At 37.7% G+C, this 27,849-nt stretch overlaps 1 protein-coding gene across 11 annotated transcripts in view; it reads left to right on the top strand.

Moving 5' to 3' along the window:
- Nucleotides 1-27,849, top strand: part of CACNB2 (calcium voltage-gated channel auxiliary subunit beta 2) — a 328,309-nt gene that overhangs the window by 119,069 nt on the left and 181,391 nt on the right. Inside the window, exon 1 of one of the 11 annotated variants that reach the window (XM_036023663.1) lies at nucleotides 13,055-14,629. The exons of the other annotated variants lie outside the window; for them this stretch is intronic. Coding sequence (XP_035879556.1) covers nucleotides 14,549-14,629 — 81 coding nt within the window. The 5' untranslated portion in view covers nucleotides 13,055-14,548. Of the gene's footprint in view, nucleotides 1-13,054; nucleotides 14,630-27,849 lie in introns of those variants that run through there. 11 annotated transcript variants of the gene reach the window in all.

Raw genomic sequence — 27,849 nt, 5'->3', positions numbered from 1 at the left:
AGCTGTCCCAACACTGGTAAAAACAGAAGGTTCTGTTCTTCCTGGAAGAAGAGCAGACAGCCCCTCCCCTCCTTGACCTGCCTGTTGCCCTTTCTCTCCTCCTCCTCCTCCAACATTCAGTCAGAAAGGGCCACAAAATGGCTCTGTGACTATTATTTAATGACAAGTCATTGTCGATGATGCCCTCCAGGGGACACGATGCTGTGGTGAGACCCTTGCTGAGAAGTCACTGCTTTATGACTCCCCCTGTCCTTGTTCCCTCTGAGCTGGATTACTGCAGCATGCTCAGCGGGGTGTGTCTTTGAAGTTCACTTGGCAGATGCTTGTATTATCATTTCAGCCTTCCACATTGTTTCTGTATATAATGTGTATAGTCTTATATATTAAGATAATGAATATGTTACTTGCCCTTGAAGAATTTGCAATCTAATGAGGGTCAGCATTTAGTTGGTATGTCACCAGGGGATAATACATTCTCATGAGAAATGTCATGACCTATTGACAGAGTTTTAGGCAATATTGGGAATATTCACATTGGAAAGGCATAGTCCTTGGCATATGCCAGATAAATAAATAAATGATTAAATTTACCATAATCTCAAGTGGGTTTTGTTTCCTTCTCAAAGGATTGCCTTTCTAGATATCCCAAATATGAGTGCAACTGAGAGTTTTGTATAATAGTTGTATATCTATTTCTAAATAACAAATCCCAATTTATTTATACAAGTAAAATTTTTTAAAAATTCACATTGATCTAAACTAAGAATAGATAGCTCTTCAAAGTCATTAATGCTAATAGTGCTGACTTGAACTAAACAAAACAATTTTTGGTCTGAGAGAATAATTCTGACAGCAATTTCAAATCATTAGAGCTAAGTTTTTATAACTTGTACATTTCAGTAGCTCATCAATTTATTCATTATATTAATAAAAATCAAGAAAAATTTATATATTGCTAATTGGATTCATCCAAAAAACCTTGTACACATAAATTGGTTTTGAGTAGACTTAAATTCTATTTTGAAGAACTAATAAATATTTTGTGTCATTTCACAATCGGCATATCTTCATTTTTATTATATTAGTTATATTGATGGAATAATAATAATTAACTTTGAGCACTTATTTATTTTTAAAGGTTTTATTCATTTTTAGAGAGGGGAAGGTGGGGGAAATGAGAGGGAGAGAAACATCAATGTGTGCTTGTTTTTCCCATGCCCTCTACTGGGGACCTGGCCTGCAACCCAGGCATGTGCCCTACACAGGGAATGGAACCAGCGACCCTTTGGTTTGCAGACCAGCACTCAGTCCACTGAGCCACACCAGCCAGGGATTATGAGCATTTATTAATTGCATACTGCATGCCAGGCACTGTCCTAAAGTGCTTTACACAAAATCACTTAATCCTCATAACCTATGAGTACTATAAAAAGCCTTTTCTTTGACACATGAAGAAATTGAAGCACAGAAGGACTGTGCCCACAGTTGAACCACCAGTTAATGTCAGAGGCAGGATTTGAATTTGAGAAGTTTACTGTTTTATTCATCACACTACAGACCTCTGCTCATCCTTTTGGCCTCTCTGTGCATTTTAGGAAAAGGACTCTCTTTAAGTGGACAAATTAGAAGAATGCACCCACAATGGGCAAGTTCAGCCACCTGTGATTTCATCCCCAGCTCGCCCTTTGGCCGGCTTCTGTGTAGTGCACAGAATCTACAGCTGTACACAGCAGTTTCACCTGTGCCTCCTCCACTGCCTGCCAAAACTCAGGCAAATCTCAAGTAGCATTCATACGCATGGTCCTATTTGTTTTGGCTTCAGCTGTACTAGGTAAACTTGCACGTTAATTATCCTACCCTTACAAAAGAGAAATCTCAGACTCAAACATGTCGATCACAGTAATTACATCATGAAGGCCAAGCAAGAACCAGGAGCGGGAAGATCCCAGGTACTGAGCTGCTGTGTGCTTTGCTATCTACATTCTTTACACACAATTCCACACAATGTTCACAGAAGGTCTGTGGTGCTCATCTCTCTAGAATCTTTATTTGGATGAGGAATCAGGTCCAATAAAGTTAATTACCTTGTACCAGTTTCCATATTTTGTAAATTTTGAGTTAGAATTCACCCTGGTCTGTGTCACTCCAAACCTGAGCTCTTTTTCCCATCCTCACTCCATCTGTATTTGAGCCTATGGTGGTTCAGTGTGGACACATCCATACACAGTAACACTCATTAGCATTGGATCCTCCCAGTTTAGGATTAAAGCACTGCTTAGTCAAAGAAAATTGCCCTTGGGGCATCCTCTGGGGAAGATACTGCTAGCATTTTAATAGGTTAGATAAGGACATAAAGGGATAATCCTTTAAAGAGAGAGAAATGTGTACTTAATCAGCAAGTACTAATTGAGCACCTGTTAAACACTGGGCAGCTATTTAGGTACAGTGTGGGAAATAGATCTGAAAGTCCTTATTCGCAAGGGGACCAGTCTAATTAGAAAACTGAAGGGCCTAGATATGAAATGTATAGCTCCCCGGTCATTGCCAGGCACCTCTTTCCAAAGGAACTCAGTGAAATCACAGAAGAAACACTCAGATTTGGATGTCTACTGCAGTGCCTCTATGGGACAGCATGGGTGTGTCTAATGGTTAAAGATCTTGTTGCCCCCAAAGCAGAACGTGAGGCAAGGATTCTGCAGGGTGGGTGGTCTCTGGGAGACAGGGAAGGAGGAAAATCCGTACACAAAAACATCGTCCAGATGTGGGCAAAGCGAGCCAGATAGCACCAGGCATCCCTGAGAAGGGTGTCTAAACATCCCAGAAGAGTTTAAGGATGGCAGTTGAGAGCATTTGTGTATCAGCTCCTGTCCCCTTACTATTGAGAGTTGACTCTACAAGCAATGAGTCCCCCACATTTCTGGGCTTGCTGATGGACTGAGTGGATGTTTGCAGGACATAAGACCCTAGGGCAGAGAGTGGAAGGTCGCAAGGCTTGAGCTTGAAGTAAGACACAGAGTACAACTACACTGCAGCTGGGCTGAAATCAGAGGTGGGCTGGGGGGATGCGATGCTATGAACCTGTTTCAGGTCAGCTGTTCTTGTAATAACTGACAGATGCACTGAGCAGGCGAGTGTTGGGATCAACACCCAGATGATCAGAGCTGGGTGTTGCCATGGTCACAAACTCTCTGGGTCTCTGTTTCCTATAAAATGGGAAGAGTAATAGTACTTGTCTTACACATTATTAGGAAGACTTAATAACTCAATGAGATGCTGCTCTGTAGAATTCTTAGTAAGCAGTCAGTACTGAAAGACCCATATTGACTGGACAAGGAGTTAATTTTGAGTGTTCCCCCCTTTATAGTCTAACTTATTAATTCACTTCATTATCTTTTCCCATTTTAAAAATTCTGTTAAAAAGTCAAGAGATTAATCTACTGAAATATCCTTGATCAATGGGCTATTCCTATTTGGACACAATAACCATACACATACACTAAAAGGAAAATGCTCAATCACACCAGTGGATATAAACCAGTCTCATTCTTTCCTGACAAACCAGCCATAGAAGGGCTGGCATGTGAGTCCATACTAATAACAATGTGTGTTTTGTTTCTCCAGCCTCTTTCAAAAGCCAGGATATGTTTGCACATCTTATTTGTATGATGATGACAACTGTTCATTTCTTTGGGGGAAACTGCTATGTAATCAGCAGTATGCTTGGTCCTTGGAATGGGAAAGGTAAATGACAGAAAATATATAATGAGTCTTGTCTTCAGTAAAGACCACTCTTATTGAAGGAATTGAATGAGAGTGGTTGAATTTTTAGAGTTAATGGGAAACTAGGGAGTACTAAATCACATATTTGGCCCCATTTTTTACTTATTCAAGGCCAAAGTAAAAAATGCAGTGGAAAAGGAATTCATTCGGGGCTCTTTGAGAAATAATTAGCTAAATTGGAGTCATAGGTGAGCATGGTAAGCAGTCAGAAGTCCCACACTAATCAAAAACAGAATTATGCTCAGTCCTTCACCTAGATGATTGTGATAGTTTTATGGATGTGATAGTTTTATGGATGTGTTGTAGCTGATTTCCACAGGTGCCTCTTTCCCCTCTCATGAGCCACAAGCCCAGTATTCATGTTCTTGTATACTTCCTTCCCTCTGAATCTGGGCTGGTTCTGTTGCTTACTTTTAGCAAGCATCACACAGCAGAAGTGATGCTGTGTGATTTTCAAGATTAGGTAAGAATCTTTGCATATCACCCAGAGTTTCTTGGAATGCGTGCTCTTGTGGTGCTGTCTTTTGGAACCCCAATGGCATGCTGTGAGAAGCTCCAGCAACATGGAAAGGTGACATGTTTTCCTGTAGTTACCAGCCTCACCTTAGCTCCCAGTTGACAGCCAGCATCAACTGCCAGCTGTGTGAGTAAAGCATCTCAGATGTCCAACCCAGACAAGCCTTCAGGTGAGTCAGCCCCAGCAGCTACCTAGCCATAGCTACAGCAGAGTTCCCAAATGGAAACTACCTATCTGAGCCCAGTGAGAACCCATATGACCATGAGATATAAATTTTGTTTTAAGCCACTATTTTGGGGAACAGTTTGTTACACATCAGTAGGTAACTACTAGAATATGAGCCAATTATTTCTTGGGTACCCATAAGGTTTTAATTTTATATATGGTTATTACATGACATTTTAAAGACTTGATTTTTTTTTTAATTTTACCATAGAGTCAATCCTTTGAAATAGCTTTGTGGAATAATATTGCTTTATTCAATTTTTTTCATGATTCCTTTATTGATGAAATTCTTAAATTTATCATACCATGGACTCTTTTGTAGTCTCATAAATCCCAGGGGAGTCTCTCTAAGAATGATACTTTTAAAGGCATTATATGAAATTTTGTAGAATGACAAAGGAAACTAATCATACAAGAATACTGTTTTCAAAATATTTTAAAAACCAAATCTATAATACAGTAGTGTATGCACTCATTTTTTCTTAATTAAATTTTTATTATGCTGGTTTATAATTATAGATATAAACTGAAATATAACACTAGGTGTCTGGAGGCATTTGCCTTTAAACATTACAACTTCATACAAATTTTACTAATATTGAAAATTAGCTTTTAAAAAATTATAAAGGTTGTACATGATCATGTATATGCTTCTTAGTGCCCTGAATAGCAAGACTAATGATCTTGAAAGAATATTAGATAGAATGCCCACATGGGCATGCCGGGACTCTCCCATTCATGCTTACCGGTAATATACTTGCTGTATCACATGTCTCGTCATTTGTCCGTCCACCCATGCATCATCAAACCATCATCGTGTTTTTATGTATTTCAAAATAAATTGCAAAAAAAATCACAGATTTCCCTTAAAGAATTCAGCCGGTATATCATAAACTAAAAAATAGACATAGTATTTTAAGACATCTGAAACAATTGTAATCTGATATGAAAATATCTGTGCTTTCTCTTGCTGATGTCAAAGATACTACCAACACTACTATGTGTTAATATATTTGTAATATAATAATATATTTGTCATAAGTGACTGACAAAAACATATAATTTTTTCCTATTCAAGTTCATGAACCTCATACATTGTATCCACAGACTCCTTAGATTCAAAGAGCCCCAGTTAAGGAGGCCTAATGTGAAATGTGTAGATAATCTATGAATTAAGTTAAAAATTAAACCAAATATATAAGATGGTATAGGTATACTTTAAAATCAATTTAAAAATGAATTAACATTTTTACCCTTAGGATTTTGGTGGAGGTGCCACTCAGGCTTAGGGGAAGGTGAAAGTGACCTCCACCCCAGACTGTAGTGAAATTAATGAAAGAAGCTTGAAATACTCCAAAGAGTCATTGAAACAAAACAAAAGAAGACTCACTGAATTGACAAATCTGTATTGGTTTGCTAGCGCTGCTCTAAGTACCCAAAACTTGTGTCTTCAAACAGCAGAGATACATGTCTCGTCTTTCTGGAGGCTGGAAGTCTGAAACGGACCTGTCAGCAGGGCCATGCTCTTTCTGATGGCTCCAGGGGGAAATCCTTCCTTGCCTTTTCCAGTGTCCCGTGTTTGCTGGAAATTATTCGCATTACTTGGCTTGTGGATGCATCATTCCAATCACATGGCAGTCTTTTCCTTGTATGTCTTCCCTTCACCTTCCATCTGTGCACATCTGTCTCTGTGTTCCAATTTCCCTATTTTTTTTTTTGTAAGGACACTAGTCATATTGGATTAGGGCCCACCCTAATGACCTCATTTTTTTCATTCCTACCTGTGCACTCTCTCTTTTTTGACAACCATCAGCTTGTTCTCTGTATCTATGGGTTGGTTTGTTTCTGTTTTGTTCTGTTTATTTATTTACTTAGTTTTTTTTTTTAGATTCCACATGTAAGTAAAATCATATGGTATTTGTCTTTCTGTCTGAATTATTTTACCTAACATAATATTCTCTAGATCCATCAGTGTTGTTGCAAATAACAAGATTTCGATTTATTTTTACTGCTGAATAATAGTCCATCATATATATGCACAGTTTCTTTATCCATTCATCTATTAATGGACATCGTTGCTCCCATATCTTGCTAATACTAGTAATGTGGCAGTGAATATAGGGGTGTGTATGTCTTTTCAAATTAAAATTTTTGGGGTTTTTTTTTTGGATAAATACCAGAAGTGGGGTTGCTGGATAGTATGGCAATAGATTGGAAAGATTAATACTGTTAAAATGTCCTTGCTACCTAAAGTAATATACAAATTCAATGAAATCCCTATTAGGATACTAATGACATTTTTCTTAGAAATAGAACAATTAATACTAAAATTTATGTGGAACCACAAAAGACCCTAAAGACCCAAAGAAATCTTAAGAAAGAACAAAATGGAAAGTATCATGCTTCCTGATATTAACTATACTACAGAGCTACAACAGTCAAAACTGTACAGTATTTTTAAAAAAATTTTCAGGAATCTCCATAGTGTTTTCCATAGTAGCTGTACTAATTTACAATCCCACCAACAGTGCACAAAGGTTTCCGTTTCTCTATATCCTTGCCAGCACTTGTTATCCGTTGTTTTTTTATGGTAGTTACTCTGAGGTAATATCTCACTGAGGTTTTAATTTACATTTTCCTGACTAGTGACATTGAGCATCTTTTCATATGTTTGCTGGCCATCTGTGTGTCCTCTTGAGAGAAATGTCTCTTTAGGTCCTTGGACCATTTCAAAAATTGGATGGTTTGATTTTTGCTATTGTATGAGTTCTTATATACTTTAGTTATTAACTCATTTTTAAAGTTTTTATTGTGTTTTTTTTTCTATTACCATTTAACATCCTTATACCCCCCTCAGCCCTGCAATCACCACACTGTTGTTCATGCCCATGAGTCCTTTTTCCTTTTTGCTGGATCTCTCCACCTCCTAACCTTCCCCCCTATAGCTGTCATCTCACTCTCTATATGTCTGTCTCTATTTTACTTATTAGTTTAGTTTGTTCATTAGATTCCACATATAAGTGAGATCATATAGTATTTGTCTTTTACTGACTTATTTCACTTAGCATAATGTTCTTCAGGTCTGCTCATGCTGTCACAAAGGGTAAAATTTTTTGTTTATTAAGTTTTTATTGGATGCATCATTTGCAAGTATCTTCTCCCATTCAGTAGGTTGTGTTATCATATTGTTGGTGCTTTTTCTTTGGCTCTGAAAAAAATTTTAGTTTTATTTTGTCCCATTTGTTTATTTTTTCTTTGTTTCCTTGCCTACAGGCATATATCCAAAAAAAGTTATTGCTAAGAGTGATGTCAAATAGTATACCATCTGTGTTTTCTTCTTGGAGTTTTATGGTTTCATGTCTAAAAGACCTAAAGACATTTAGGTCTTTAATCCAGTTTTAATTTATTTTTGTGGCTAGTGTGAGAAAGTGGTCCAATTTCATTTCTTTGCTTCTATCTGTCTAGTTTTCCCAACACCACTTATTGAAGAGATTGCCTTTACTCCACTGTATCTCCTTTCCTTCTCTGTCATAGTTTGTTTGACCAAATATGTGAGGATTTATTTCTGGTTTCTATATTCTATTTCATTGAGCTGTATATCTGTTTTTATGCCAGTACTGTACTGTTTTGATTATTGTAGCTTTGTAGTATAGTTTGATATCAGGGCATATAATACTTCCTGGTTTGTTCTTTTTCAAGATTTCTTTGGCTCTTTGAGTTTTTTAAGATTCCATATACATTTTAGAATTAGTTCTAATTCTGAGAAAAATACCATTGGTATTTTAATAGAGATTGCACTAAATCTACATTGTTTTAGGTAGTGAGGACATTTTAACAATATTAATTTTTTTCAATCCATGAGCAAGGTATAACCTTCCATTTATTTGTGTCTTGTTCAGGTTTCTTCTTTAGTGTCTTACATTTTTCAGAACACATGTCTTTCACCCCTTCAGTTGAATGTATTCCTAGTTATTTTATATTTTTTGATTCACTTATGAATGAGATTATTTTTTAAATTTCTTCTTCTGATCATTTGTTATTATTGTATAGAAATGCAACAGATGTATATATTGATTCTGAATCCTGTGACTTTACTACAGTCATTTATTAATTCTAAATTTTTGGGGTGGAATCTTTAGAGTTTTCTATATATAGCATCATGTCATCTGCAAATAATGGGTTTTACTTCTTCCCTTCTAACTTGGATGCTTTTTACTTTGTTGTCTTGTCTGATTGCTGTGACTAAGGCTTCAAATACTATGATGAATAGAAGTAATGACTGTAGGCCCCATAACTTGACTACCTCTGTAAAGACCTTATTTCCAAATAAAGTCATATTGTGAGGTACTGGGTTGCAACTTGAACATACTTTTGGGGGAGGACATAATTCAATCCATAACAACCTGAGACCATTATGTTCCAAAGGGACAAAAATTTAGTTGTAGTTTAAAGTTAAATGTATCCAGAGGATATGAAATTAAATATGTCTGGAGTCACACAGTCTGGTCTTTTACACAACTTGCTTCTAGAACACTGAACTTGTGATTTTTAGGAAATCTAAGATATAAAAATATAAATCTAAATAAATCTAAACAAGTAACCCCTAGTGTTCATGTTTTATCATGTATTCCAAATTGTTTTATCTGCTTTTTAAACAATTTACTTAAATTTAAATTTATTGGGGTGACATTGGTTAATAAGAGTATATAGGTTTCAAATGCACATTTGTATGATACAGGTTCTGTATATTGCATTGTGTGCCCACCACTCAAAGTCCCGTCACCTGCTGTCACCATGTATTTGGCCCCCTTTGCCCTTTACTATTGCCACCACCCCCTCCCCTCTGGAAACAACCATACCATTGTCTATGTCTATGAGATTCAGTTTTATATCCCACATATGAGTGAAATCATATGGTTCTTAGCTTTTTCTGATTGACTTATTTTGCTTACTGTGATATTCTCAATGTCCATCCATGCTTTCACAAATTGCAGTATTTCATCTTTTCTTATGGCTGGGTAGTATTCCATAGTATATATGTACCACATCTTCTCTATCCAATCATCTATCAAAAGACACATGCACACTGGTAGTGTCCATGTCTTGGTTGCCTTGAATAATACTGCAATAAGCATAGGGATTCATATATATTTGCAAATAAATGTTTTCAAATTTTGGAGGTAGATATCCAGAAGAGGTATTGCTGGGTCATATGGTAACTCTATTCTTAATTTTTGAGGGAGCCTTGATATTTTTTCCATAATTCTTGTACCAGTTTACATTCCCACCAGCAGTGAGTGAGAGTTCCTTTTCCTTCACAACCTCTCCAACACTTGCTATTAACTTGTCTTGATGATAATAGTCATTCTGACAGATGTGAGGTAGTACCTAATTGTAGTTTTGATTTGCATTTCCCCAATAGCTGGTGAAGATGGGCATCGTTCCATATATCTTTTGGCCATTTGTAGGTCTTCTTGGGAGATGTGTGTTCAGGTCTTCTGCCCATTTTTTCATTAGATTGATTGTTTGGTGTTGACTTGTATGTCTTCTTTGTACATTTTGGATATAAACATCTCATTGGCGCTATTGTTTGCAAACTCATTTTCCATTCCATTGGTTGCCTTTTTGTTTTGTTGATAGTTTCTTTACTGCTGTGCAGAAGCTTTTTAGTTTGATATAGTCTCATTCATTTATTTTTGCCATTACTTCCATTGCCTTTTGGGTCAAATTCATAAAATCTCTAACACCAAGGTCCACGAGTTTAGTACCTGTGTTTTCTTCTATGTAGTTCATTGTTTCAGATCTAACAGTTAGGTATTTTATCCATTTTGAATTAATTTTTGAACATGGGGACAAACTAGAGTAGTTTCATTTTTCTGCATGTGGCTTTTCAATTTTGTGGGTACCATTTATTGAAGAGGCTTTCTTTTCTCCATGGTATGTATTTTACTCTTTTGTCAAAAATTATTTGCCCATATACATGTGGTTTTATTTCTGGGCTCTCAGTTCTGTATCATTGGTTTGTGTGTCTGTGTTTCTGCCAATATCAGGCTGTTTTTCTTTTAAATTATTGTTGTTCAATTACAGTTGTCCCCATTGTTCCCCCATTACTCTCCCCTGCCCTACCCATCTCCCACCTCCCACATTAAAATCTTCCCCCTCCATTGTCTTTGTCCATGGGTCCTTTATACATGTTCCTTGACTTGATCCTTCCCTGTCTTTCCCCAATTATCATGCTCCTCCCACCTCTCTGGTCACTGTCAGTCTGTTTTTTATTTCCATGTCTATGATCCTATTTTGCTTATTTGTTTGTTTTGTTGGTTAGGCTCCACTTATAGGTGAGATCATATGGTATTTGTCTTTCATTGCCTGGCTTATTTCACTTAGCATAATACTCACTACTCTCCAGTTCTATCCATGCTGTCAAAAGGTAGGAATTCCTTCTTTCTTTCTGCTGAGTAGCATTCTCTTGTATAAGATGTACCACAGTTTTTTGATCCACTCATTTACTGATGGGCACTTAGGCTGTTTCCAGCACTTGGCTATTGTAAGTAATGCTACTGTGAATATTGGGGCTATAACAAATTAAAAAGCTTCTGCACGACTAAAGAAAACACCAGCAAAATGAAAAGGGAACCAGCCGCATGGGAAAATATATTTGCCAATGATACCTCCGACAAGGATTTGATCTTCAAAATACATAAAGAACTCACATAACTCCACACCAGGAAGACAAATAGTCTATTTAAAAAATGGGCAAAGGACCTGAACAGACACTTCTCTAAGGAGAATATACAGAGTGCCCAGAGACATATAAAAGGATGCTCAGCATCACTAGCCATCAGAGAGATGCAAATTAAAACCACATTGCTGCTTTGATTATTGTTGCTATACAGCATAATTTGAAGTCAGGGAGTGTGATACCTCTGGCTTTGTTCTACTTTCTTAGGACTCCTTTGGCTATTTGGGGTCTTTTTGGTTTTCATACAAATTTGATGATTTTTTTTATTTCTTTAAAAAATTACATTGGGATTCTGATGGGGATTACATTAAGTATGTATATTGCTTTTGGTAATATGGACATTTTAACTATGTTGATTCTTCTACTCTATGAACATGGAATATCTTTCTATTTCATTGTCTTTTTAATCTCTTTAATAATGCTTTGTAATTTTTAGTATATAGGTTCTTCACATCCTTTGTTAAGTTTATTTTGAGGTATTTTATTCTTTTTGTTACAATTGCAAAAGGAATTTTTTTCATTTCTTTTTCTAAAATTTCATTGTTAGTATATAGGAATGTGGTGGATTTTTATACATGGATTTTTGTATCCTGCAACTTTGTTGTATGTGTTTATTGTTTCTAATAGTTGTGTGTGTGTGTGTGTGTGAAGTCTTTAGGATTTTTATGTAAATAATTATGTCATCTGCAAAAAGTGATAGTTTTATATCTTCCCTCCCAATTTGGATGCCTTTTATTTCTGTCTCTTGCCTCTGCTCTGGCTGGGACTTCCAGAACTGTGTTGAAGAAGACCCATGAGAGCCTTCCTCATGGGCATCCATGTCTTGCTTCTGATTTTAAAGGAAAAGCTTTCAGTCTTTCACCACTGAGAATGACATTAACTGTGGGTTTATCCTATATGGCCTTTATTATGTTGAAGTACTTTCGTGGTATAGCTATTCTATTGAGTGTTTCCATCATTAATGGATGTTGCTTGATCTGTTTTCATTTGTATTATATTGAAGAAATTGTTAACAGAAAATTTTATTCAACAAACTGTTTTAAAATTCATAATGAAATTGCACCCGATTAACCAATGACAGTTATTGAGCAAGCATGAGTAAGTCCTATATTTCCCAAAGAAATAAGCACATAGGAGAATGAGCCATGTCCTTAAGGGGCCTGTGGTGTAATGAAGCAGACAGGGTTTCACACACACACACACACACACACACACACACGATGCTCACCATAAAGGACAAATTCATTTTACATATTTTTATCTCAACTTCTGTGTCTATTTAAATGTTTCCTCTCATTTTGAACTTATTGAAAATTCAGTTTATATCTATAATTTTAATTATAACATCATGTTTTCTTTTAATTTAATATTGCTAAATACTGCCTCTATCAAAATCATACAAAATCATTTGAAATCAACCTCATGAGATTGTGGTTGTTTTGACTAATAAAGATTTTTGAAAAGGTAGGATACTACATAGAGCATTTCAATTAATGTTAGCTATTATTAACTATATCTGCTGAATGTATGGCCAAAATCATTAGTCATTCAGACCCTTTGCCAGCAATACTGATATTTTTGTGGTTAACTGTGTAGACCTCCCCCTTTAGTGTTAAATACTTTACAAAAATTTATTCCTAAATGTTTCTTATAAGGAGCCCTACTACATTGTTATTTTTAAAATAAGCACGAACCATAATGCCAGAAAATTTTAGACATTTAATGAAAACATATGGTCCTCAGAATATATATACATATATATATATATATATATATATATATATATTCTTTTAGTTGGGAAAAACCCTCAAAAATATCCTGGTGGTACCATTTGGTTTCAATGAAAGAAGGGTCTAAAAAACATTGCCTTGGTGAATACCTCTAAATCTTAATTTTTTTCCTCTTTAACATATTGATATTAATACCTACTTCCAAGAGTGCTTGAGCTTGAGTATATGTAAGTTCCCCTATGTTGTTCCTGGTATATAATAGATGCTCAACAAAAGTGACTGCCAGTTCCCAGCTTCTTCTGTAGCCTCCCATGACCTCATTTCCTTGGTAAAATTGGATACCCTTCTGGGGAAAAAAAACATACAGTGAAATGGAAAAATGCCATGTATTTCTTCTATAATTTAACTTTAAATCTGAAAAAAGAACAATGGAATTTTTTTAAAAAGTAGAAAATGAAATAGATGGTTCCTTCCCCTCTGTTTGTATATGAGCAGCTTCAAGAGGCCAGGTTTTCTCTTGTTAGAATATTCCCTTTGGCAGAACCTTCTAGAAAGCTTCAGTCTGGTGAAGACAAGGACACCAGGCTTTCCACTCCGTGGTGTAGCCTGCCTAGAGAGAAGGCCGAGTTCAGCCTGTATAATCCGATTTCATCAACTCACACTAATCACTACTGATAGTAGCAGAATTTAGCCTGGATCTGCTTAGTTAATCTAGATTGACAGGAGGTAAAAGAATCGGGATACAAGGACTCAAAAACAAAGGAAAGAGAGCGAACTCTGATTTCCAGCTGTGCTCTTCTATCTGGGGCATCTAATTTGCTCCCCTCTGGGGCTTCTACTTTTCTTACCATATAAACAGAGGTGACTGGTTGTTAGGAGACTAGACTCGCATGGAGCACTCCCATCAACAACAGGTGCCCTGTGACTCCCTGGATCTGCAGAGAGAGCAATACCTCCGGTGTGAGGCTGCGCGGAACGTACTTCCAGGTACGCATTGTACCTGAGACTATGTATTATTTATTGAAACTGATCTCTGCATTCTCTTTATCCTCTGGGCAGCCCTGGAGTTGGGCGCCTCCTAAGATGGATGCCAGCAGCTAACCTACAAGGCTCCTCAAAGCTACTTGCTTTCACTCTTTTTCTTACCAAAAAAAAAAGAAGAAAGAAAAAAATTGCAAGCTACCACTACCAAGCTTTTTATTAAAGCTTGGAGAGTAATTGGGAATGGGAGTGTAGCAACCAAAACAGGGATTCCTCTGTGATTTTTGGATGTTTCCACATGGATTCGAGTTTTGGATTTTTTAAGGAAATACTCCACTCTGGATTTTACAGATCTATAAAAGATACACAGGTTACAGCTTCTGCGTCTGTTCACTGACTGATTATCGTAGTGATCTGTTATGTGTGTGTTTGCATGCTTAGTACTGAGAAGAAAAATGGGTTATCTGAAGGTTATCTTCACTGTTACTTATGATATCTGTGACTGGCAAATGAGGGAACTTTTTGCGTTTGGGTAACAAAGACATTTGGAATAAATACTCCACTGGATTGTCCATGTTGGCACAACTGTTGTTGGCCACCTCAGTACTGCATGTTGCCATGCCAAAATCTCCTAAGGGCAAAAATGTCTCCTGGGTAAGTAGATGGTGATTTTCTATCTCTTAAAAATATTATTTAAGCAGAAACATGTAATTTGAGAACCTAAAAGCACCTAGGGATTTCATGTGAGTAGAGACATTTGGGAGAACTTCAGAAAGCGTTGCCTTAGAAAAGCAGATAAATATTTTTATGTGTGTTAGAAATCCTTTGGCAGAAGTGTGGTGGTGTGCTTTCTAAAATGTGAACTGTAAGACATGGAAACTGTAGATTTGTTCTGCCATTATTAAGTTGCTTCATATTTGTATCCATAAGCAGAATTTAAGACGCATTAATACAAAGTCATGGTTATGATTGTAAGATGTTCTTAACTGCAGAACTTTGGTATTCAATAAAAATAGTATAGTTTTTTTGGTGTATTATGTAAAATTTCAAGGCTAGGATGAGCAGAATTTTTATTTGGGGATATTGTCTATATGTTCTTTGGTTTTTAGAAACAAGATAGCAATGATATCTCTCAGTGTTACATGTCTAATTAACTTATGCCCATAGTAGCCATGTATAGTGCAGTCTAACATTCCAAGAATAACAATGCCATGCTAACCCTAATCAAATTTGACTCTTTAATGTTGTTTCAAGTTAGTTTTCTACCAAGAACAGAAAGATTAGTTTGAGCTCAAAATGATGAGAGCAATCTGTAAACACTTAAAGAAACAAGTGTTTTAGCTCCCTGTGATCAAGTTCGGTGAGCTTAGTACATTAAAATTAATAGGTAAATGGAGTCCCTTCTACCCTCCATCTAAAGTTGAGTCTCTAACACTGATGTTTTAGCCAGCACCCACATCTGTAACCCAACGGTACTAATCACAGAACTTTTTTTTTAGGTTACAATTATGGTTTTCCTAAGTTAGCAGGAAAAATGTGTCCATATTTTCTGTCCAGAAATAATTTTTACTACCTTAATTTGAAATTCATGAGTTAGGTCATTCTTACTTTATGTGAAATGTCACAATATTTATCTGAAGATGATGATTGTGAATTTTTCTGTTATAGACAAGTTATTCTTTATAGTACTAAATTAAGAGATGCATCTTAGTTTAAGCACGATTCTCAGAATTAGTTCCAAAAAACTGAAAAAAAATTTTGTTATTATTAAAAATTAATATATTTTAATCTCAATATTATTGCTATTATTGATTTTTCATCACCTCCTAGAAAAGAGACCCTTGGCCTCAACAGTGAGTTTCTTCCCTCCCTGTGTGGATGGCTCCACGGCAGCTAATTCAGATGCCCAAGCAGGTGTCTGCCGCTTTCTCCCAGTACATAAACACTGAAGGAAGGAGTAGGTTCAAAAGTATATGCCCTCCTTCATCTGATTAATCCTCCTAAAAGATTAAATCTTCTAAAGCAGTGCCTGCCTAATGGAGTGTTTCTGCCAGGAAGGCAAAACTTGAAACAATTCCTTACAAGCTTCAACTACCATTGCATTTGGTTTACTTCAGACTCCATTATTCTCATTTTTAAAAAATATTTTGCTATTCTAATACTTTTTGTTCATTCTAATACTTTAAAGGTCAAGTCGTTGGCTAAAAATTTAGAACCAGTTATTTTAACAGAGTCGGAATACTTGTATTTTCTTAGGTTAAATTTTTTTTCTATATATTCCATTTTCTTACAAATGTCTCTATACCTGAGTTTGTCAAAAGCAATGTTTATGAGTTTAATTATTGTTGCCTTACAGGGAAAACAGTAATTTGGTTGGTGTATGCTGTGGAATGAGTTAATAAAAATGTTCATTAATATTTTAAAATGCCTTATTTTAAATATAGGGTATAGGGAAACACTTTTAAATGTTGATTATCACTTCAGTTTTAATCAGTTGTGGTTGTTTTACATATTGAATGACATCTCTCTGACTTCTTTGTGTGGAGCAAAACATATCTGGTGTTCTAATTTCTATTTAAACATTCATTTAGATTTTGTTCAAAAATGATCCATCTCATCTCAAACCACATAGTGAATCTCACAGTTGAGAGAGGAGTTTTTATATCTCTCTATCCCTGCTTCTTCTAAAGTATTTCTTAGACATACTTTGCCCAATGTGATAAACATAAATGTATATTGCTGAACATCATAAGCTCAGAGTGAAATACCACCTATATTTTCCTGGTGCAACTATGGCACGTCTATGGGAGTGGGGTATTTGGGCAACTGCTTAAACCACTCCTGAGGGGTTTTGTGACTGAAATGAATAAGAGAGTAACTACCTATTCCTCTAGATGAGGTGAAGATTCATCTTGCTATAAGGACTCAACAATCATTCAACAAGTGTTTATTGAGTGCTTCTTCTATGATATTCTTGGCACTGAGGAAACATCAGGGAATAAGATGCTTGAAAATCCCCATCCTCACAGAACTCACATTGTAGTGGAGGGAGACAGACAAAAAGCAAATAATATTTCAGCTAGTAAATAAAATGAAGGAGGGATGGGGTTAGGAAGTGCCCGGAATTGAGAGGGGGTGTTGCAAATTATTTGGTCAAGCCATGTGAGCAAAGACCTGAAGAAGGTAACAGACTCAGCCATGGCGAAATGTAAGAATCAAGAACATCCCCATGTAAAGGAATGTTCAGGTACCAAGTCTTAAGGGAGAAGTGTGACTACAGTGTGTGCGGAATGGCAAGAAGGCCAGGGTGGCTGGACTGTAATAACATTCTTGGAATTTCCTTAAGTTTCTTGTATGTCTTTGCCTATCATTGGTCCTTTATTTCATTGGGGATTCCAAGGCACACCCAATCCCTTTCTCTAGTCAAATCTCCGGAGAATGGCAGCTTGTAGAGGAGTTGTCATAGGGCAGCATGTACTGGCAGGTGCCAACTAAGGTTGCAGACAGCAGGAGGGAGCTGGAGAGAACTAGTCATCATGACATATTTGTGCTTTACAAACGGCCCCGCAAGCGTTGAGAAATTTATTTTCAATGTTGTTGAAGTGGTGTTACAATGTGCATAATGCTGTTTTTGAAGTAACAGAAATTAGAATAAAATTTAAATTAATCTTAAAAATAGTATTGAGAAAGAGGGAGTGAGGATCCAGATTTGTGGAACAGAGTTCTTCAAACAGTAATTTTTACTTTTTGTTAGGATAGATTAAATATACAATATGAAACTTCATTTTGGAATTTCTATACAAGAGTTGCCAAAAGTAGGTTTACAGTTGTTCATATGGAAAATAATACAATAATTAGTAAATAATAATACAATAATAAACTCCGTGTTTCACGTTCTTACCACTGTAGGTCTACTTTTGCCCACCCCATATATTTGCCTATAAAAACCTCTTCCAGAAGTGTGGTTTTGAAACATAGTCCTGAGGGCATTTGTTCATGAAAGCTGTTTGTCTGTAAGTGTGAAGTCTGTAAATGTGACCTCATGCCAGAATGACCTACTTTATTGAAAAGTCACTTTGCCTGGAAATATAAGATGAACAGATCCCACTTGAGAACCTGTCGCTGTGCAAACTCCCTTGCTGTTCTTTTAATTCTCAACCTCTGAAGTCAGTTATAGAGAACTTTCTGGTATTTCAAATTTATGGATATATATATTTTCACACATATATGTGTGTATATATACACATATATAAATTGTTATTTGTATACAGTATGTTTTATTAGCTGCTTTCCATTTTTAAAATGGAACTATAATCTCTGGCCAGGTGTCTTAGTTCATGTATCATCCCAATACACCAAAGTTGGACACACACAAGAATCTACCATATTTTTGCTGTGTATAATGTGCACCCAGGTTTTTGTGCACATTATATGGGATTATTATGTGCATTATTATACCCATGGCATATAATCATTATACCCATGTATAATACACATCCTTGTTTTTCCCTCACAAATTTGGGCAAAAAGTATGCAAATATAAGATGGCAAAATGTGGTAAATACATGGAACAACAGATAGATGTTTTTCTCTTTCTCTCTCACTGTCTCGCTCTCCCCTTCCTTTCTCGGTCTTTCTCTCTCAAATCAATTAAAAAAAAACTAAGAACATTTTAGAAAATGAAGGGAAGCTATAAAGAACATGAGTGTATATATTTACATAATACAGAGTGCTAGAGATTAAGAACTCAGAACTCTGGAGTCTGCTTACTTGAAAGAGATGCTCCTATTAAGTCATTCAGTGTATGCATATTGTTATATTATAAAATAAATATTACTAGAGTTGGCTAAAAGACTAACATGAAAATTACACATACTCTGTGTAGGATGGGATGCTTGACATGGACATGAAGGAGAGAGGGTGTCCTCCAGGGAGAAATCCGGCACCTTTCCTTGGTCACATGACTTTATATGTTTCATCTCATTTCCATATAGATGTCTCTTTCAAATTGTCAGGAATCCCTATTCTTCTTGTTTTCCTTTTTAACCTCTCTGATCACTTAGATATGTGTCAGTCTTGATGGATCTAAAATTGAATGATTCCAGTTATGACTTTGTCAGAGATTTACCTCCTGTTGGTTTTGCTGGTCTTTCTATCTACATGACTAGTCTTTTAAACAACAAGTTTCTGAAAATGTTCACTTTTATATTTTCCTTTCTATGCTCTAAACATACACCACCAATGCCAGTAGAATTTTCCTGGCATTATTTACTCTCCTCTCTTTACCTGTTGGGATACATTAGAACGATTACTAAGCTTATTTCAAACACCTGTGCAGGTTTTCATTTTTTCAACTTTATTTACAATTGACAGGAAATCAGAGTGTGTCTGGTGGTTCAGATAAATGCTTTACTTATGCTCACAGCTGCTAAGATCCTTCTAGAAACTTACACATGGAGAGTTTTTTCTTCTTCCACTAAATATTTTTTCACTAAATAAATGGACTCTCTCTGGATTGGGAAACCTGAGAAATTGTACCAGGCGGCTCTTGTGCATATGGATGTGGGGTGTTTTATAGAGCTATCTGTAAAGCATTAAGTAGTATCTACTTCTATGAAGACTTCCATTGTTATTTTTAAATTTTTATGTATTTTTTATTCTCTAAACTTTACCTTTTGATTCCTTTCACCACCAGTCTGTTTTTAATTTAATTTTTAATTGTGCTTAATATTAAAATATGAACCTTTTAAAAACAATCATAGTTCTACCTTACAGGGTATTCAGACATTTAAAACGGAGTAAATCATCCTTCTTTGTCTCCAGACTAACTCTCCCACTGCCTTCCTGTTTCCCATTTCTGTTCCTGGTGACTCTTACTCTCATGCTCCAACACTGTGACAATGTACCTTAATGAGGAAAACATACACTTTAGAGACAGATTCTGGGTTTAAATCCTGATTCTTCCAGTAGCTGTGTGCCCTTAGGCAAAATTTTAACCTCTGAGGCTGAGTTCGTGCATCTGTAAGAAGGGACGGGAAACTTTTCCTGCTGTGGTGTTCCAGAAAAAGGGCATGTCCAGTGCTTATCAGAGTGCTAGCTCCCCAATAAATTTGTTAGATTCCCATTCAGTCCCTCTAGTCTGTCCCTTCCTGCCTGGCCCCATTGCTCTAGCACTGATTCAGGGATTTGTGGTCCTGTGTCCAACTAGACTGTGTAGGGAGCACTAACTTCCCAACTTTTCTCTCTCCAATCCCTTTCAAACACTTCCACTCTTCAAAAAGTTCTTTTAGCCCCAGATTTTCATCAGGTTTTTGACAGATCAAATCCTTATAGATTCCTCACCATCCACAAATAAAGTTAAATTAAACATTCCCAAACTCAACTGATTTCTTGCACAGACTAGACAGGAGCGGCCCAGTCAGAAGCAGGCAGAGCCGGAGTGCCCTCTGCTCCACTGTGGCTGGCTGCTTTCCATTGGCCTGAGCCCTCATCTTGGACAAGATGAACTTTGTAGCCTGTGAAACTGCTCTTCCAGTTCTCTGTGACACATCTCTGGGTCTCACTGAGCCAGTGTCCGAGGGCGAGGGAGAGAGGCAACTCCAATGGAGGTGCACTGTCACTGCCTGTAGATACTTCCCAAGGGGCAGTCAGGTTTCCCCTTGGGGCTATTACCTCTGCCTGTGTGCTCCCAGGTCTGAAGGTCATACACTGAAAGGTGACAAAATACAGATAAAGGAGGGTGAAGAAAATCATATAATGATCTTCAGGTCACTAGGTGTCTTCCCCTTTCCTCTTTGGGTGAAGGTAAAAGAGAATGAGTGCTCAAGCAGGTGCATGAAAGACGTCTCTTAAAATCTAAACATCAGAGCACTGTATCCTGATTGATCAAGAAGTGTGGCATTGCAGGTAGAAGGTGCTGATCTACGTCATGGCTCATTTTAGGGGCCATCTTGAAGCCTTCAGAGCTCAGGACTGGGGATGCCAATTGTGACTTGTTCCCAAAAATCAAGAGGTAGTATAATTTGCAACAAGTTACCATATCAGAATTGTTCAGAGGGATCTGAGTCCATGCCCAGTTTGGGGATTTAGTTCTGAGGGCCCCGACCTTACTGCAGGCTGGTGATAGTGAGAGCCCCGTCAGTGTTAGCTGCCTGGGTCAGTTGGTCAGCACACCTGTCAAGGAAAACATGCCACACCCTGTGATTACGTGGCCTGGAGAAAAGGGCAGGTATGGCAGCCCTCTTTTGCACATAGAAGGTGAGGCCCAGGTAATGAGGATGGGCTGGCTCCTCCCACCCTGAGAAAAACCACTGTGTGGGCTGTCATGGAGGGATCCCTTTGAGCAATTAGAAGACAAGTTTAGGGATGCTATTTTTGGAGGAAAGATTGGAGAGATTCCAGGGTGAGCAATTTCAAGTTAAGTTGCTAAATAAATGTTAACGCTGTTTCAGGGATTCATTCATACTGGGTCCCCAAAAGTCCTTTTACAATTTGCCCACCACAGTTATTTATAGTGTCTTCTTTCATTCTCAAAGGGGCTCTGGTTGGGCAATAAATTACATGGTTACTTTCATTGTTACAACAGCGTATGAATGGATAATGAAGTGAAGAGGAGTGAGGAGGAGGAGGACTGGGAAGGTATGAGCTCTCCACAGAAGAGGCTTTGCTGCTAATACTCTGAAGTCCAGAGGTGCGAGGGTGTGTGAACAAGCCTGTGGACCAATCTGGCATTAGGCAGGAACACACCAACCTTGTGACTTTGGTGAAGTGAATCAGTCCCTTTGAGATCGCTTTCTTTACAAATCAGAGATCATTGTACAAGAACACCTCCTTTCCTTTGCTTCACAGATTGTACCTTGTTTTGTTGTTGTTGTTGTTGTTGTTTTACAAATAAAGGTTTGTGGCAACCCAGGGTCAAGCAAGTCTACTGGTGCCATTTCCTGACAGGCTCAGATAATGGTTCACATTTTTTAGCAATGAGGTATTTTTTAACTAAGGTATGCACATTATTTTCTTAGACATGATGCTGTTGTATGCTTAATAGGCTACAATATAGTGTAAACATAACTTCTATATGCACTGGAAAACTGAAAAATGTGTGTGACTTACTTTCTTATGATATTTGCTTTATCATGGTGGTCTGGAACTGAACCTGGAATATCTCCAAGGTTTGCCTGTACTCACCTCACATGGTAGTCATGAAAATTAACCATAAAAATGCAAGGAATTGGAGACAAGAGATGTCAAAGAAAGAAGAGGGCAAAGATTTTACCTGGCCACACTACTCAAAATAGGGCACATCTGCTGCCCATCTAGATTTCTCAGCCTGGCCTTGCAGAGCATCCCCAGCCAGTCTCATTGTAAGTTTTGGGCCCAGCCTGAACCATTTCCCTAGATGGAACCTCTACCTTTCTGAACACAGGTGCATTCATACCCTTTACCACTGATCCCACTGCTTAGCTACCAAATTGACTCCTGCAGTTGAAATTTAATTGCCCCTTCTAAGCCAAGTTCAAAAGTAAGCCTTATCAGTAAAGGTCATGTGACCATTAGAATTATTCTCACCACGTATGTAGGTGTAGCCCTTGAGCAAAGTAAATTTGCATTATGTCATTAAGACTGACAGAACAGACTACAATATATGTCAAAATTCTAGGTGTTCAATATGCCTTTGATAATTAACACATTTAAATGTAATCTAAACCTGTTTTTATCATCAATAATGATGCAATGACTTCCTTAAAAAATTAATAGGATATTCAAAGTATTCTGGGGAAGAAAGAAAGACAGGATTTTCTTCTAAGAACCAGTGCTAATCCAAGAAAATGAGACAATAGTGAGGAAAGGGCACTGTTTTAACTTTCATTCCACCAAAACATTAAGGTGGGTTGGAAACTATTAAAAGGCAGAGGAAGTTCCCACTCCTTTCAGAAGGGAGACAAGTGGATTCAGGAGTGCAAACATAGCGGTGTTCCTCTCGCCGTGGAAGTTTGGGGTTTTCATCCTGGCACACTTTGTTCATCCTTAGCTCTTAAATTTGTAATCATTATGCACGCCCCAGGTTCCACCAGGAGAGTGAAATGAGCTGACTTAGCTCTGTCTGGTAGCGTGAAGGAAAGCACCTGAAGGTGGACGACAAGGTTCTTCCTCTGCTGGCCTGGTTAAACTAGTTCCACCAGGTAAACACATTGAGCCTCCTCCTGTTGGGTAGGAGGGATGTGAATATCTCCTATTTCCTGGGGCTCAAGAAAATAACCCAAGTTACACCTGCTATTTAAATTAGCTTTAAGAAAGGCTGGCTATAAAAATGTTACCAGCATAACAAAGCAGAAGGGAGAAATAGCATTGTCATACAATTCTCAAAATTACCAGCATCCATCCTCCCAGCCTGACGGGGCAGAAATCAAAATGGAATCACTCTCAGGAGAATGAAAGTGTTGACCGGTCTCTGAGGGATTGTCACAGTGATGCCTGGGGCCTACAGAGCAGCAGTCTGGGTAGTTTGGTGTGACTTTGGTACTGCAGTGTCTGAGCTGCCTGCAGATCTGAATAGCAGCAGAAGCATCAGCAGAGATAGCACATATTTTTAAATGTGAATGACAGGTATGCTGGAGACTTTTCTAGACTTGCAGGCAGATTGCAGCCTTGTGCAATCTGGACTAACCAAATACAGCCTAGTCTCCTGATATACCGGAGGATTACACCTGTCAGCAGGTGTCCTTTAACCTCTGAAGGTTCCCAGGGGTCTCTGGGTCATAGTCCCATGGCTGAACTTCCACTAAAGGAAGTCAAGTAAGGACTTTGTTGGCCACTGGTGTGACCTCTGGAGATAAAGGAAAACAGAGTTTATTTTTGTTTTTGTTTTTCCCTAAAGGCTATGCTGGCATACAGACAGGAAAGCAGGGATGTGAGAAATGTTTGAGAGAGGGAGGAAAAAAAAAAAAGAACACATCTCATTGCCATGTGTCTCAAATGACACACTCGCTTTTCTTTGTAGGAGCAGTAATGAAGCCTTAGGGGTGGTGGCAGCTCCCTCAAGCTGCTTCACGTTCTGCTACTTTCTCAATAACCTTGTTAAAACCCTGTGGGGATGGCCGGATGGTGCCTGCTGAGGCATCTGTAAGGGTGCACACCCAGCTCTGCCCTCAGCTTCTGTGGGAGAGTCTGATGTGATCAAACATGAAAGTGTCCGTATTTTATTAAAATGAGATTGAAATGCACTCCATTTCCACACAAACCACCTGTGTTTTTAAACACGGAACTGCAAGTCATTGTGGCAGGGGACAAATACATGTCTCAATATTCACTGGACAAATGTATTTCCTCAAATGAGGAAATGAACGATCCCTATCTAAATAGTAGAGTGTAACAAAAGATATTAAATACATTGGTTTCAAATATTGGGTTGAGAGGATTTTGTTCCCCCCAATTTTCAGGTGAAGGATAAGTCTATGCTCATTTCACTCAATTTTTTTTCAGTGTAACCTAAACCTGTTCATATCTATATTCAGCAAAACTGCCATGGTTGCCTGGCAACGAGGCTTAGTGGGCTAGCAAGGCACCAAAGCAAGAAATCAAATGCAGCTAACAAAACCTTGATTTATGCTGCCACTAGACAGAAAATTCATTCTCCCTGTGTTCTGTATGGATTTTTCTTTTCAAAGCATAAGTAAATCTTTCAAAATGTTAGCTCAGTGCTATTAAGAGTTTTAAAATTATGGTGTATTAGGTTACATTTCAAGGTAATTGAATAAGTATGAGGGAGGAATGTCTCACTGCTCTCCCTTAATTAAAACAACGGTAGCTCTTTTCCTTATAGGCCACCTTGGACTTTCACTCTTTTTATTTTCTCTGTAGAAATATGTACACATTATTCTTGAAATAGAATAGCATGGAAATTGAAGAATTAACATTGAGAAACATAGGTTTAGGCTTAATTACTTCCACACAAGTATTTTTGTATTGTCTGCATGGGAATAAAAAGAAGAATAAATTAAAATGACTTTTCTTATGTAGATTCTTCTACCTTTTTTTTATCTACTTTCTTATATTCTTGCCCATGGAAACTTTATCGCCTCTAATATTAAGAGAAAAGAATGCCCTTGGATTAAAGTAAATCAGTGACATCTGCTTCATGGACAATATATGCAATGTTATTGGAGCATAATTTGAAATGTAAAACTTAGGTTATCTGTTGTTTTATTATCTCACTTGTTTCTTAGTTCAGATTTCATTAAGTTCAATATCCTGATCAAAAGTAAACTAAAGGACTCAAGTCCTCTTTGAAATAAGATTGGGGAGTGATATAAAACAAATAACCGGGCTATTGAAGTGAGGATGTAGGTCAGTCTGACAAGAATGAGAATAAGGGGGTGACAGAACTAACTCAGTAATATCTGTGGTAAGTGGTAGAAGTCCTCAACACCTGCCGTGAACATACCTTTAGGTTCCTACATGACAGAGGAGACCAGTCTTTTATTATTACTTTGTCGCCAAACAGTCACATATATCTATTTGATGTTCTTTTTTATCTTTGTTTCATAGTTGGTATGAATTATGGCTTTTCAAGCAAACTGGGAGTTCAGATTTTATGTAAATCTCCTGTAATTTGTAAGTGTTGATTTCAATAGAAATGAATAAAGTCCACATGTTAAAGGTTAAACAAAATGTACCTGGAAGCCTGAGATGTGCTCGTGGTTGTCATTTGTGACTCCTGAGGAAGGGGCAGAAGAGAAGAGGGTTGATGAAGGAGTTCTCACCTGTGAAGAGGCTGCAAATAAAAGTGAGGAGCTATCAGGGAGTCACGGGAAGTGGAATCCTGCTTGGCACCCTTGTAACTGAGGATGGGGAGGATTTCAGGAAGAGGAGGTGAGGTATCCACTGGGTTAAAAGTGATATCAGTGAAAGGGCATTTGTGATCTGAGAAGAGAAATTTCAATGGGTTGGCAGCAGTCAAGCACACATGCAATAAGTTATATGGAAGGTGTAGGCGTGAAAGTGGAAACTACGGCCTACATTTTCTGGGAGGAAGTTAGGCCACAGTCACTGGAGGGGAAGTAAGTTGAGGGAAGACAGAGTACAAATTTCTGGAGCAGTGGGAGGAGATGGGACCAAGTACAGAGGTCTAGGGTTAACCTTTGAAAGAATTAAGAATTTAAATAGAAGCAGAATATATAAATGAATATGTAAGTTTTAGTGTGTGGTTAATGACATGAATTTTTAGTAAATTCCATGTTGGTTGGCATGTTTTGTTTGGAGTAGAGGTGAGGTAGGTCCTTGGAACAAGAGGAGGGCAGGTTGAGACAGAAGGAAGAATGGCCAAGAAGATCTTTGATAAAATAATTGTAAGCACTATGGAAAGCCATGGCTCAACTGGATAAAGTGATCTGCATTGAAATTCTCCAGCAATTGGAAGTAACCTGGGAGAAAAAGACTGAAATTATCTTTTATCTGTAGGAACTGAAGATAGTTAAAGAGGGCTTCTGGGTGCTGAAGTTTGTGCTGCTGAAATGTTGGACCTTGGGACATGGGTCAGGGAGGAAAGTGAAAGAGGTTAGTAGACTGAAGAGATTTCAGAGATGTTAAAGATCTCAAGGTCATGGGAAAGGCTAAGTGTACATTTATTGTAAGAGACAAGGTAAACATTTTTTTAAAAGGTTATGATCAGAGGAAAGTTTCAGGGCTTGAGGTCACTCAGCAAAAACAATTTGGGGCAAAGGCATGTGGAGTTATGTGGCCGGGCGGGGGGGGGGGGGGGGGTCCTGGAGAGGAAGTGAGAATCATTCCAGCAGAAAGGAGCCAGGGGCTAAGGGTAGGGACAGAATTTTGCATGTGACATCCTGGATGACAGTGGAGAATGCAGATAGTAGAGAGGAAAACCAGACCAGGTAAAACACTGCTTGAAAAACGCAGGAGAATGCTTCAGAAGTTGGTAAATGGACACTATACTTTTACTTTATATCACTTGTAAATTATAAACCAATTGTGTGTCCATGACACCCTCTTTCCTATGAAATTGAAGAAAAAGACCGTATTTTATCTATTTTGTTCACGCTGAATACCCAGTTCTTAGAGTAGTGATGGCTCCTAGTAAGTGTGGTTCACAAGTATCTGTGAGGTGAGTAGACAGACAGCAACAGGGTCGGAAGGCGATCATGCAATTTGATGTGGATGCGAGGTCACCGACTGGAATGAGAGGGAAGTGTTTTGGGAGTGGCAGTGAGAAGCTTCTCTCTCGATGAAAACAGAAAAGATTATTTCCAGCTCAATTACAGTAAAAGACATAATTAATGCAAACAGGCGGTTTAATTTTTCAGTCAGAAGTGTGTGTGTATTTCCTCGCTTTAGTCATAGAAACCAAAAACGTGGTTCTTTTAAGTCAAAATATATCAAAATTTTATATGTTGGTTTCTTCAAAGATCATTATAAAATGGCAAATGTATTTTAAAATTGTAACTTTCAAAAAGCAGTACAGTGATTTCTAGGGTTCCAATTTCCACAAGGTCACTTTCAAGAGTTCATGCAATCTGGCCGTTGGGGTCATGATGAACAGTAAGCTGGACGTGCACCGGCCTGCCAAAGCAACACTGAAGATGCCAAGTGTGGGAGCCAGGAAAGTTGCAGAGGCATCAGGTCTGCTTGACACCTTTGGCTTTTGGCAAAGTGAGTCAAGGGTATGACTTGACAGCTTTTTGGGGTGAACAAGTTGTCCCTTTTGTTTAAAATGTCATCAAGAAATGATGTGTATTTGTAGATGTCAGCCAGAAAGTGAAGCACTTTGAAAAATGCAATTTTAAAAGAGTAACATTTGAATATGAACTTATTCTGATTCTCATTTTGGTTTGGAAGCATTGCAGAATTACCTTTTCTTTTTT

This window comes from Phyllostomus discolor, chromosome 1 (genome assembly GCF_004126475.2).
Source record: "Phyllostomus discolor isolate MPI-MPIP mPhyDis1 chromosome 1, mPhyDis1.pri.v3, whole genome shotgun sequence".
NCBI lineage: Eukaryota > Metazoa > Chordata > Mammalia > Chiroptera > Phyllostomidae > Phyllostomus > Phyllostomus discolor.
Note: the sequence above shows the minus strand (reverse complement) of the source record. Positions and strands in the feature narration are given on the sequence as shown.